The sequence below is a fragment of the Perognathus longimembris genome, chromosome 28 (assembly GCF_023159225.1).
Source record: "Perognathus longimembris pacificus isolate PPM17 chromosome 28, ASM2315922v1, whole genome shotgun sequence".
Lineage (NCBI taxonomy): Eukaryota > Metazoa > Chordata > Mammalia > Rodentia > Heteromyidae > Perognathus > Perognathus longimembris.
Genome location: NC_063188.1, coordinates 98,306,936 through 98,320,538, shown reverse-complemented (window position 1 = coordinate 98,320,538; position 13,603 = coordinate 98,306,936). Strand labels below are relative to the sequence as shown.

Genomic DNA, 13,603 nt, shown 5'->3' with positions numbered 1-13,603 from the left:
TTGTCTACAGTTATTAAGCTAAACAATTGAGTTCAAGCCCTAGAACTGACACAAAAAAAGGCTAAGTGTTGGTGGTTTATGCCTGTAATCCTAGCTACTCAAGAGGCTGAGATCTGAGGATCTGAGGATTCTTAGCCAGCCTGGGCAGAAAAGTCCCCATGAGACTCTTATCTGCAATTAACCACTCAAGAAAATCAGAAGTGGTGCTGTGGCTTAGGTGGTAGAGCGCTAGCTAGCCTTGAGCATATGAGTTCAAGCCCCACAACTGAATTAAAAAAAAAAAAAGCTAAACAGAATGTTAGCTCTATCTCCTAAAACTGTACATTAGTTCTCTACTATTCCAAGAAACTAAAAGGTTACTGAAGTAATCTAATTTGCAAAAGGAGAACAAAACAGGTATACTGGGCTGGGAATATGGCCTAGTGGTAAAGTGCTCGCCTCCTATACATGAAGCCTTGGGTTCGATTCCTCAGTACCACATATATAGAAAAAGCCAGAAGTGGCGCTGTGGCTCAAGTGGCAGAGTGCTAGCCTTGAGCAAAAAGAAGCCAGGGACAGTGCTCAGGCTCTGAGTCCACGCCCCAGGACTGGCAACAAAAACAAAACAAATAAACAAAACAGGTATACTGGGCAGGTGCTACATACCTGTAATTGCAGCATTCAGGAAGATTACAAGTTTGAGGCTAGCTTGGACTACGTAGCTGGATTCTGTCTTTTAAAAAGGAAAAAGAGGGCTGGGAATATGGCCTAGTGGCAAGAGTGCTTGCCTCATATACATGAAGCTCTGGGTTCAATTCCCCAGCACCACATATATAGAAAACACCAGAAGTGGCGCTGTGGCTCAAGTGGTAGAGTGCTAGCCTTGAGCCAAAAGGAGCCAGGGACAGTGCTCAGGCCCTGAGTTCAAGCCCCAAGACTGGCAAAAAATAAAAAGAAAAAGAAAAGAAGCTGGGAATGTTAGCTCATGCCTGTAACCCTAATTGCTCAGGAGGTTGAGATGAAAGGAATTACAGTTCCAGGCCAGTTTATGAGAAAAGTTTGTGAGGACCACCGCATCCTATCTCAACCAATGAAAAGCTGGGCCATGTTGTCATGTGAACCTGTCATCCCAACTGCAGAAAAAAATAAAGAGGAGGATCACAGACTAGAGTGGAAAAAGACTAAGAGTATGGTTTAAGTGTGATAGCACATACCTAGCAAGTTCAAAGCCCTGAATTCCAACCTTACTATCCTGATAAAAAGAACTATGTCATTTCAAACTTAACAAAATGAATTGACAACAAATGTAACTGTAAAAGCTCAAAATTATAAAACTATAAGAAGGAAACAGAGAGACACATCTTTATGTCCTAAGAGCAGAAAATATCTTAGATTTCTCGCCACACAATCTGGAAAAAAAAAACTTGATAAATTAGACTTTATCAAAATTAATTAATTTCTGCTATTCAAAAGGCACTTAAGAAAGTGCAAAAACAGGGCTAGGAGCATGGCTCAAAAAGTAGAACATCTGGCTAGCAAGTACAAGGTCCTGAATTCAATCCAGTACCATCAAAATAGATTCAAAGGTAAACTATAGACGTAAGAGAAAATATTTGCAAAACATATAATTCCTAAAGTAGTTAAAGCAAGGTACATAAGAATTTTCAAACTTCAATGATAAGAAAACAACCCAATTTAAAAAAAGAGACTTAAATAGTTTTTGCAATAGGGTGCCAGTAGCTCACATCTATAATTCCAGCCACTCAGAAGACTGAAATCTGAGAATCGGGGTTTGAAGCCAGCTCAGGAAGCAAAGTCCACAAGACTCTTATCTCCCATTAGCCAATAAAAGAAGCTGGAAGCCGGGTGCCAGTGGCTCACCCCTGTAATCCTAGCTACTCAGGAGGCTGAAATCTGAGGGTCATGTTTCAAAGCCAGCTGGGGCAGGAAAGGCCATGAGCTTCTTCTCTTTTATTAGCCACCAGAAAATCAAAAGTGGCACTGTGGCTCAAGTGGTAGAGAGCCAGTCTTGAGATGAAGACCTCAGGGACAGTGCCTAGGTCAGAGTTCAAGCCCCACGACACACACACACACACACACACACACACACGTTGGAAGTGGAGAAGGAAAAAAATGCAAGGAGACAGAGGTCAGAGCAACAACTAAAATGAAGATTAGAGGCTGGGGATTGCCTAGCATGCATGAAGCCCTGGGTTTGATAATTCCTTAGTACCACATAAACAGAAAAAGCCAGAAGTTGTGCTGTGGCTCAAGTGGTAGCGTGCTTGCCTTGAGAAACAGAAGCCAAGGACAGTGCTCAGGCCCTGAGTTCAAGCCCCAGGATTGGCAAAAATTAAATAAAATAAAGATTAGTTCAAATCAGAATGGGCTGAGTGGAGAGACCTTTCAGTTCAGGGAGATACATCCACATGTATCAGTGGAGTTGCAGCACTTGGACCATGCTCAAGGACTGCAAATCAGGGTGGAAAATAGCCCACACAGTACTTTAGTTTTTTAACTTATGTTTTATTTTTTTGTGCCAGTCCTAGGGTTTGAACTCAGGACCTGGGCTCTGTGTCTGAGCTCTTTTCCTCAAGGCTGGTGCTCTACCACCTGAGCCACTGCTCCACTTCTGGTTTTCTGGTGGTTAATTGGAGATAGGAGTCTCAGAGAATTTCCTGCCCAGGCTGGCCTCGAACCATGATCCTTAGATCTCAGTTTCCTGCGTAGCTAGAGTATAGGCATGAGCCATCAGCGCTAGGCTGAAGTGGGGAAGAATGGCGGGAACAACGTGAACAGAACATCTGAGGCCCGACATTGCAGAAGTCATATAAATGACAAAAATCGATGGATCGTGGAAACTGCCGGAACAAAAAGGTCGGTTCCATTTCTGCTGGCCGATCATGCCTTGGGTGTACAGCTTTAAAGTGAACCAGAAAACATCGGGCTGAACCCCCACGCCCACCGCGCAGGGTTGCGCTCAACCTACCAAGTCTTGGCGCATGCCTGCAAAGTGCGCATGTGTAGTAACGGTAGTTGCTAGATCGGAGCTGCTGTCGTCATCCATCAGCACGGAGGGCACGGAGGGCACTAGCACCAGCACAAGGATCCTGGGATTACGGCAAAGGAAGATGAGACTGAAGCCACCAAAGGTACAGTTATTTTTTCAGAAATTCTCAACTTTTCCGCGTTGGCCGGGGGCCGGGTTCCTTTGATGCACGTGTTGCGTTAAGGGCTATTGGCTTCTGTTTAGAGTTGGAAAGTTTCTCACTTTTTGTTTTCTTCTTGTTCTTACCAGTACTAGGGCAGGAAATCAAGGTCTTGCGCCCTTTCCCTGTGTGTGGGCCCGAGTGATCGCGTTTGCCCTTATGCATCAGTACCGGGACTTGAACTTAGGGCCTAGGCGCATCTTGTAGCATTTCCTGCGCATGACTGGCGCTCTACCACGTGAGTCCCCGCTCTAGTTCCACCGTGTATAAAGTTTTACAGGAGCATAAGTGAGTAGCTTTGCCAGCATAATTCCTTGATTTCCAACCCCCTCGCCCACCTCCACCACTGAACACCCTCTATTATTTTCTTTTAGCACCCCTGTTTTGTGTGATCATGCAGAGATCTTTAGAACAAGCATTGGAAGAAATAGACAATGCCAATGCTGGTGTCCAACAGAGGACTCGTAGAAGATCCTCACTTAATGAGGAAAAATCTCTACAGGAAAAACTTTATGACATTTATGTTGAAGAATGTGAAAAGAAGACAGAGGTGGGAGCGTTCAGAAGCAACGAGAGCTTGCTAGACCAGCTTGTCAGGAGAGAGGACTTTCCTTGTCTGGTGATTGACCTCAACTCAGGAGATCAGGGCTGTTTTGCAATGATCTTGGACAAAGAGGGCTCCCTTTCAGAGAGCATTGCACTGCCCTATTCAGGAGATAAACTGCTTGAGTATTTAGAGGCAGAAGAATTACCTCCCTATCTGCTCAATATCTTGGACAACTCGGAGGTGAATCTTTTCCATCATGGCTGTGTTTTAGCAGAAATACGTGACTATAGGAAGTGCAGCAATAGAGAACTCTCTGGTTACCAAAGGCAACATGTTCTCTTGAAACCAAAGATGCAGACTTTAATGTGTGATATGGAGTGCATGATAAGTGGGGCCCATCATTGGACTCAGGAAGAGAAACATGAGTTTGAGAACCAGGTGATCTTAGGAACAGCAGAGCCATCGTGCCTTGATTCTTCTGTCCGGGACACCTGCACTCCCAAAAGACCGCTGTGCCAGAGGCAGAATGGGAGGGAGGAATCCGTGAGACCTAGCTTCACGAGGTCTCAGTGGCACAGTGTGGATTGGCCATGGGAGATGCCGAAATACACAAGTCCTGGCTTTGAGGCCAAGAAATACACAACAAGTCCTGGCTTCGAGGCCAAGAAATACACAACAAGTCCTGGCTTAGAGGCCAAGACGGTTCACAAAAAACAAGCGGAAAGAAGAGGCCACTCTTATGAGCTGATGATTTCAGCAGCAACCTTGGAGTCAGAGGACATAGAACTGCCCAGATCCCGTGAACTGGATTTGACTTCAGAACTAGATCTTCAAAGATGTGCAAAAGGGAGTCCATTTGTTTCTTTTGGTGACTCTCCAGTAGCAGCCTGGACTGTTCCTGAGGCAAGAGATGAGTTTGCATTTGCATATGAACCTGGGGGTCCCCCAAGGGAAGGGAACTTGATTATCATGCAGTCACTTAATGATCCTCTTCTTTCTGACAGCCTCTGGGCCCCTCAAGAAGTTGGCTGTGAGAGCCCGTTGAGTCCCCCCTACATCTTATCAAGTTACCCTTTGGATGTTTTGCTGGCAGGGTCAAAGCCTACTGTGGGGATGGCTATTGGTGCAAGCCAGGAGTCTACTCAGGGCAACACTGAATGTTCACTATCCAGTAAGATGGAGCCCAGGTCCAGCGGCTCTCCTATTGTCAACAAGGCCTCTTCAGGGAAGAAGCCCAAACTGCCTCCCTCCCCGTGGTTGCCATCGACCTCCTCAGAATTACCTGGGGAGACGGGAGTCACTCCTTCCGGCACCTCACAACCAAGACACGTGGGCCACCCGGCCAGGAACTGCCGGAAGCTCAGGCGGCTGGCTCCCGGCCCAGCTCCCCCACCCAAACCTGCTCCCAAGCCTCCCCCCAAAGCTTATCCCAGGCTCCCTCCCAGGATTGCGCCCAAACCTCTGCCCCCGCCCCTTCCCCCGCCCCCGCCCCCTCCCCCACGCCCTCCCAGGCTTGCTCCCAAGCCCGCCTGCTCTTCCCCTCCGGTTCCCCTTCCCAGTCCCACTCCCACCCTGGCCACTGCTTCCCCTTCCAATCCCGCGCCTATTACCAGTCTGGCTACTGCTCCCCTTTCCAATCTCAATCCCCCCACTACTGAGGCTCTCCCTTCCACTTCTGCTCACCCTCCCTCTCTTGTCACCCCTCCTGCTCCCAGTCCTGACCCCACTCCCATTCCCAGTCCTGGCCCCCCTCCAGCCCCCACCCCCATTCCCACCCCCCCTCCCACTTGGGCTCCTGCTCCCCAGCCAGCCAGCCAGGCTTGTAAGTCCCGAGCAAGGGTTGGCAAAGGGAGCAAACGGCCTTCCAGGGCCAAGGCTCCTACCAGCTTGTCAGAAAGCACTCAGGCCACCAAGGACCCCACCAACTCAAGCCACCTGCCAGCCACCCAGGTGACACAAAACTCTTCATCTCTGGTAAGTGACTCAGCCTTGGGGCTGGCCTGCCCCCCTGGCGACCCCATGCCTGACCAGGTTCCTCCTTCTGGTGGCCTTCTGTCCCTGGGAGTCCAGCTGCCCAATGTCCCTAGTGGGTTAATGCAATCCCCTTCTCCGATGGCAATGCAGTTTCTTGTGAATAATACTTCAAATACCATAACAGTGCAGATTCCCCCAGGTGCTGTTGTCTTGAACCCCCAGCCTAAGTTTAACCAGTTGCTTCCACAGCAACTGCTTCCACAATCTGGAGCACCTCCTTCGCATCCAGAGCCCCCCACTTCTACGCAGGGGTCTAGCAGTCAACAGTGGACTACCCCTCTTCAGGGGTCTAGCAGTCAACAATGGGCCATCCCTCTTCAGGGGTCTAGCAGTCAACAGTGGCTCACCCCTCTTCAAGCATCTAGCAATCAACAGTGGGTCACCCCTCTGCAGGGATCTAGCAGTCAACAGTGGGTCACCCCTCTGCAGGGATCTAGCAGTCAACAGTGGGTCACCCCTCTGCAGGGACCTAGCAATCAACAGTGGGTCACCCCTCTGCAGGGACCTAGCAATCAACAGTGGGTTACTCCTATTCAGGAGTCTAGCAGTCAACAGTGGCCCCAACCATCTCGGCAAACTGTCCTTGTTACCCTTGCTGGGGTGGAGAGTTTTCTGCTGCCCCAGGCAACTCTGTTGGGCCAGCCAACCTCTGGACCCAACCTTGCGGTGCAGAATTTCCAGCCCTCTCCTCCTGCCCAGCCCCAGCAGGGCCAGGTACAGGCCCAGAGTGCACAGGCAGGTTTCAGGCAGACTCCATTCCCCAATGTCACGTTGGCCATTCAGAATCCTCAGCCTCCTCACTCCAGTAAGACAACCCAGAGGAAAGGGAGAGCAAAGAAAGGCACCCCAACTATTCCCAAGCCCTGAGTCTTGGCTCACTTGGCATCTCCAAAGCATAGCAGCTTTGACTCACATTCCAACTTTTGACATGCTTTTTGGTGCTTTCACTCGCTCTGTAGTTTACATTTGAAAGTTCAAACTTTGCATAGTAGCCCAGTCCCATGAGTTTTTACATAGAAACAGGGAAGGGCATTTACAAATGGGCACTGCTTTTTTCCACCTTTATTGTCAAAGTGAAGTACAGAGGGGTTACCGTTTCAACTTGTTACCTCTTCTCTCATTCCCCCCTCTCCCTCCCTCTTTCCCTCTCCTCCCATGAGTTCAGTTGGTTTACACCAAATGGTTTTGTAAGTATTGCCTTTGGAATAGTTTGTCTTTTTATCCTTTGTCTCTCGATTTTGGTATTCCCTTTCCCTTATCTAGTTCTAATACCAGTATGTACAGTATCCAGGGTATTGGCACTACTTTACTTGTGTTCTTTTAATTGTTGACATACTTATTTTTATTGTCCTAACGTGACTCCACATTGAAACTAGGTTCACTTTAATGTCTTCCAAATTAAAGTTTCTCTAAACAATAAAGCTGACATGATACTTTTAGTAAAGTGAGCTGTTTTTAAAATTTTTTTAACTGTCATACACACTTTACACATTTATCATAGGAACCTTTTTTATTTTTTTGGTTAGTTGTGGGGCTTGAACTCTGGGCCTGGGCACTGTCCCTGAGCTCTTCAGCTCAAGACTGGCACTCTACTACTTGAGCCACAACATCACTTCTGGTTTTCTGGTGGTTCATTGGAGATAAGAGTCTCACGTACTTTCCTGCCGGGGCTGGCTTTGAACCGTGATCTTCTCAGCCACCTGATTAGCGAGGATCACAAGTGTGAGCCACAGGCACTCAGTCATATGAATCATTTTTAAGGAAATAGTTGTTCAAAGGATTTTGGAACTCTAGAATGGAAACCTAGCTCTCTATTTTATATTTTTTAGCCCCTGGCTGCCCCTCCAGTTTTCTGTCCCCATAGAGACTCCTGACCCTCATGCAAGTGCCCCAATTCTGTGTCTGTCACTTGGAGATGGACCATTTCATTCCCCGTGATGCCCTCAGGTTCTTCAAAGCTTTCCCTGTGTCACAGGCTGCTCTCTGTAAAGATGGTTTCCCAGTGTGTGATATGTAAGGAAGTGGGGACATATAGAATATATGTTGTTATTATTATATAGTTGAAGTGAAAGAAAGTCTTCTAGGTAAACGTGCTGTTTGTGTATTTTGTCTCAAAGGTTTGTTTACCATGTATACAATATAATGATTGAAAATGCGATTTGAAAAGATAAAACCAGCAGAAAGTACAACCATAAAGGTATCACCTGGGCAGAGAAAACATCAGAGATCTGCACACTTGTTGAATAGAGTTGGGGACCTCGGGGCTCATGTGACTCCCCCTGCCCCTCAAAGGGTCCCCCTACTTGCTGTGTTTGCTCTCACCCACCTCTCCTCTCCCAGGCCCCTGCCAGTGGCCTACAAAAGGCACTTCTGGGATGTTTTCACATCTCCCTCTCTGTATTTAATTTACATTTTATGTTTACATGTATAGTTCCCCTTTTATTTCTTTACAAATATTTTTAGTATTACCTTTAAATAGTTGTATATTTGCATTTGAAGACAGTAGGTTCCTTGCAAAAAGGTAAATAAACACTTGAAATCTGTTTCATTTGTTTACTCTGCATTTCCACAGCCTTCTTCCATTTCTAAGTCATGCTCTGTCTTTTCTCACTGTACCCATCAAGCATTCAGTCCTTCCTGTCCCCCAACCCCCTTATTCCTACCAGTTTCCTTTTATCCCTACACATTGAATGCTTAATGTTTCCGTTAATGGCACTGTACAAACTGTGCTCTTTTTACTTGTTGTTTTCTGGATTTACTGACATCGCAATATGCGTCAGTAAAAGGTGTACTCATGGCATCCTATGTATCAGGAAAAGACTTAGTTCCTTGTGTTGTCGTATGTATCGGTACTTGATTCCTTTTGCCTGAATACTGTTCAATTGTTGGTGTATCCATCATTTTTTTTGCTTATCTGCTCATTTAGTGCCTCATATCTTTTCTATTGCAACTTTGAAGCACAGTTTGTGTACATAAAATTTTTTTATAGGCCCCCATGTATGTTTATTTCCCTTTTGTCCTAACTCTCTACCCTAAAAGCAGAAAAAAGGAACTGTCATCCTCAGTTGTGAAAATGATTAGTAAAGGACCAACTATGCTATGGACTGTGACTCTATGGAATTGTTGTTGTTCTGTCCTACCGATGCTGCTCCAGAGCGATTGGACCGACTTCAAAGCAGCCATCCAAGAGTCCTTGGAGAGACCCACAGCCCATCGCAGCCTCCTGCGCGCCAGGAGCCCGTGCTTTGAGCCAGTGTAGACAGCAACTGTGAGCAAGGATGGAAGCTCAGCCTTGGGAGCCAAGCAGGGACCTGCTGCCCTCACAAGGTCACCACACTGGCATCCTTCCTCCCTTTCTATCTGGTCCTTTCAAGTACTGCTGGCAGCTAGAGCGGAAGCTGCGCTTGAGTGGTGTGGCCCTCCCTTGCTGGGGAGGGAAATAAATTCACTTGTTTCGGTTTATGGTTTGCTGGCCTTTGTCCCTTCTCTTCCAGTGGTCCCCATCTGGATGGATCGTTTGAGGTAATTGCCACAGGTTCCCTGATTAAATTTGCACAATGTGTATTTATTTTCAAAGCCAAGTGAGGAAGATTCCCCACAGAGCTCAGCTTGGTTTAGGCCGGGGTAACACGAGGGGGAAAGCTGGTCTTTGCTTATTACCTTCTTTTTTATTTTTTGGCCAGTCCTGGGGCTTGAACTCAGGGCCTGAGCACTGTCCCTGGCTTCTTTTTGCTCAAGGCTAGCACTCTATCACTTGAGCCACAGCACTACTTCTGGCTTTTTCTATTTATGTGGTGCTGAGGAATCGAACCCAGGGCTTCATGCATGCTAGGCAAGCACTCCACCACTAAGCCATATTCCTGGTCTGCTTCTTCCCTTCTAATGCTTCCCATTTGTTACTATTTTGAAGCAGGGACCCTTAGACTACATTTTGTGAATGAACTGCTCATGTATTGTAGTGTCATGAGAATATCGATACTGATGGCTGACCCAATTAATCTTGTTAGACCATGTGTTCAGGACTGTACCAGAAAACGATAATTATTAGTTGTGGAAGCTGATGGCTTATGGGTTACAGAGAAAATGTTCCCACAGAGCACCATACAGGAAAATCTAGGTTGGTCTAGTTGAGCTGGTCATGACTGGCTGAACAGGGCCTTTAGCACAGGGAGTTTGAGAAGAAGACAGTTCTGTTCATTAAAGACCCTTGGAAGCACAAGGCATGCCTTTATACCAGGGCAGACATCTATTTGGAATGGAGACATTCTGGTCTTGGCCTGAAATCTCAGTATTCCCTTTTGAGGCTGAGGCAGGAGCATAGTGAGTTGTGCTATATAAGGAAGCCTTGCCTCGAAAAACATTACAACCAAATCTCTCTCTCTCTCTCTCTCTCACACACACACACACACACACACACGCAATAGAAAGGGGAGATGGGCCCTGGTGGCTTGCTTACCCATATAATCCTAGCCACTCAGGAGGCTGACACCTGAAGATTGTGTTCAAAGCCAGCTCTGGCAGGAAAGTCTGTGCGACCCTTATCTCCAAGCTGTGGCTCAAAGTGGCAGAGCCCTGGCCTTGGGCAAAAGAGCTCAGAGACTGTGCTCAGGCCCTGAGTTCAAGCCCCATGATGGGGGAAAAAAAAGGAGAGACTTAGAGGTAATTTAAATTTTTTCTTCATAGCTACATTTTAAAAAGTGGAAAGGTTTCCTTAACAAATTTTACTTCTTATATTTATATAATGGTCTCTCAAAAATTTAAATTTGTGTGTGCAGTGGGGGGGAGGGTAGGCCTTGAACTCAGGGCCTGTGTGCTATATTTTAGGTTCTTCACTCAAGGCTAGCACTCTGTCACTTGAGCCACAGCTCTACTTCCAGCTTTTTGGTGGTTAATCAGAGATAAGAGTCTCATGGACTTTTCTTCTTTGGCTGGAGAAGGACTGGCTTCTCAGATCTCAGTCTCCTGAGTAGCTAGGATTATAGGTATGAGCTGATTATAAAGTGTGAGCTACCAGTGCCAGTTTTTGAATGCCAGATCTAGTCTCAATTTGGACTTTTTAAAAATTGAAATTACTTGATTTGAATTTAGATTTCAAGAAATTTTGCAGTTGCCAATGTATATTTACCTTCCAAATACATACAATGTGGTTTCCAATAATCGGACCAAATATCAGCTTTTAAATTTAAATCAATTAAAATAAATATAAAAACCAGGTCTTCATCCTTTGAGTGTGTAAGAGCCAGGTATCCTCACTAGCCACATTTTGAGTGTGTAAGAGCCAGGTAAGGCTAGAGTCTGGCTTGTGGACATTACAGTTATTTTATTTTATTAGGTTTTTGTTTGTTTGTTTACAAGGCTCCGAGGACTCGAACCCAGGGCCTCATGCATACCAGGCAAGCACTCTACCACTAAGCCACATTCCCAGACCCTGCAGTTATTTTAGCGGGATGGAGGTGCAGTGTGGGTGGTAGAGATAGCCTCAGGCATGAGCTGGGTACCAGGTCTTTATTTCTGGCAGTTGCTCACTGAAATCCATAAGTAAAATGAGGTTGATGAGCCGGAATCCAGGGGCTGGCTACGATGCTATTAGGCTGCAGTCACCTCACCTTGGATCTGCAGCTAGAAATCTAGAAGCCCCAGTCATGGGGCAAAGAGCATGAAAGAGAAGGCTACACATGTCAGCAAGGCGCCCAGGAAGAGACCCTGAACATCCTGGTAGGTAAGTCAGCTCGAACTCACCTATGTCCACTTCCCATGGTGCTTAAACCCTGTGGGAATGGGAGAGAGTAGAGGCACACCAACCTCTTTCCATCATCTGATTTCTCCAGCTCCACACTCTAGTTCTGGCACAGGTGAAAGCAGATTGGAACAGGGTTGCTCATGGAGCTGGGGAATTGCTATATGGAAGCTTATTACATGAGTCTCTGTACTTTTGCCTATAATTGAGTGTGACACACACACACACACACACACACACACACACACACACACACCTTACCTCTGTTCCTGATGTTCTGATAGCCCCAAGACCATGCCTTTTCCCATCCTAGCTTTTATCTTGGACAGGAAGTCCTGCCAGATCTCAGCTTTTGACTTGCCCTTCCTTCCATCATCTCCCAGCTTCCCTGCTGTAGCCGCAGGCAGCAAAGGGTGTACGAGTTAATTGTTAAATTCAGTTCAACAAGTTCCTCATTAGGGACAAATTACCTGAGTTTGAAATCTGCTAATTTTCCAATCAGAGTGAGTGTTTGCACTTGTGATTTGGAAATAATTACCATATGGTAAAAGCAAAACCTATGTGGGGATTAAAGTAAAGGTGAGGGAGGACAGGAGCTTATTTTGGCATCTTCCCTGGAACCCACTTTAGCATATGCAGATTAGTTGTGCTGCCTGGGCTGTTGGGGTGGGAGGGCTCCCCTGTAGCAGTTTTACAAAGGCTATTAATTTCATGAGCTAAAGACTCAGAAAAGTGCTCATGTGTGACCTTTGAAGCCACAGCAATATAACCTTTATCGGTCTTTTGAACTTAGCCCTTTCATCCAAAGCATTTTTTTTGCTTGTATCTGTCCTCAGTCTAACGTTTCTGTGTGGGTGGCTAAACTACTTTCTTGGGATTGGGCATAGTGGCTCATGCCTGTAATCTCAGCTACTCAGGACACTGAGATAAAGGTTCAAAGTCAGCCTGGGGGATAAAAAAAAAAAACCTGTCTCAAAAAACAAGCCAGGACTTGGAATATGGCCTAGTGGTAAAGTGCTCGCCTCGTATACATGAAGCCCTGGGTTCGATTCCTCAGCACCACATATACAGAAAAGGCAGAAGTGGCGCTGTGGCTCAAGAGGTAGAGTGCTAGCCTTGAGCCAAAAGAAGCCAGGGACAGTGCTCAGGCCCTGAGTTCAAGCCCCGGGACTGGCAAAAAACAAAACAAATAATAACAAGCCTGGTGAGGTGGTACACTCTGTGATCCCAGGTGTGTCGGAGGTATAGGTAGAGGGATTGCAATCCAAGGCTAGCCTAGACCAAAACACAAAACCTAATCTGAAACATAACTAAACCAAAAGGGTGGAAGTGTGTATGGATCAAGTGGTACAGTGCGTGCTTGGCAAGCACAAGGCCTTCTGTTCAAAGCCCCCAGTGCTACTACCAAGAAGAAAAATCACTGAGAGTGGAAGTGTTGCATTTATATGTCCTTTGGGTGGCTCAAAATAAATATATCAGGGAAAGCTCATCTCAAAAGTTTGAAGTATTATGGATAGTAATTGATGCAGAAGTCCCTGTCCCAATTAAAACATCACCAGTGCTAAAGCTGTTGGAAACCCACTGTTAAAAATCAAAGTTTCAGGCTGGGGATATAGCCTAGCGGCAAGAGTGCCTGCCTCGGATACACGAGGCCCTAGGTTCGATTCCCCAGCACCACATATACAGAAAACGGCCAGAAGCGGCGCTGTGGCTCAAGTGGCAGAGTGCTAGCCTTGAGCGGGAAGAAGCCAGGGACAGTGCTCAGGCCCTGAGTCCAAGGCCCAGGACTGGCCAAAAAAAAAAAAAAAATCAAAGTTTCAGTAATTTAGAAACCAATGCAGATGCCAGACACTGGTGGCTCATGCCTGTAATCCTAGATACTTAGAAGGCTGACATCTGAGAATCAAACCGAAAGTCCCTGTGAGACTCTTACCTCCAATTAACCACTCAGAAAACCAGAAGTGTGGTCTTGCTTGTAATCTTTTGGGTAGATGCCCAAAAGTGGGGCTGCTGGGTCGTAAGGGAGCTCTATGTTTAGCCTACTGCGGAACCACAGTAAGCCACCAGCACAACAATGTTCATCGCAGCACAATTTGG

The 13,603-nt window shown here is 46.5% G+C and overlaps 1 protein-coding gene across 1 annotated transcript in view; it reads left to right on the top strand.

Moving 5' to 3' along the window:
• The first annotated feature begins 3,582 nt into the window (after positions 1-3,582).
• Positions 3,583-13,603, top strand: part of LOC125343226 (putative transcription factor SPT20 homolog-like 2) — a 15,084-nt gene continuing 5,063 nt past the window's right edge. The window contains exon 1 of the mRNA XM_048335490.1: positions 3,583-6,574. Within this exon, the coding sequence (XP_048191447.1) occupies positions 3,583-6,574 (2,992 nt within the window). The remainder of the gene's footprint in view (positions 6,575-13,603) is intronic.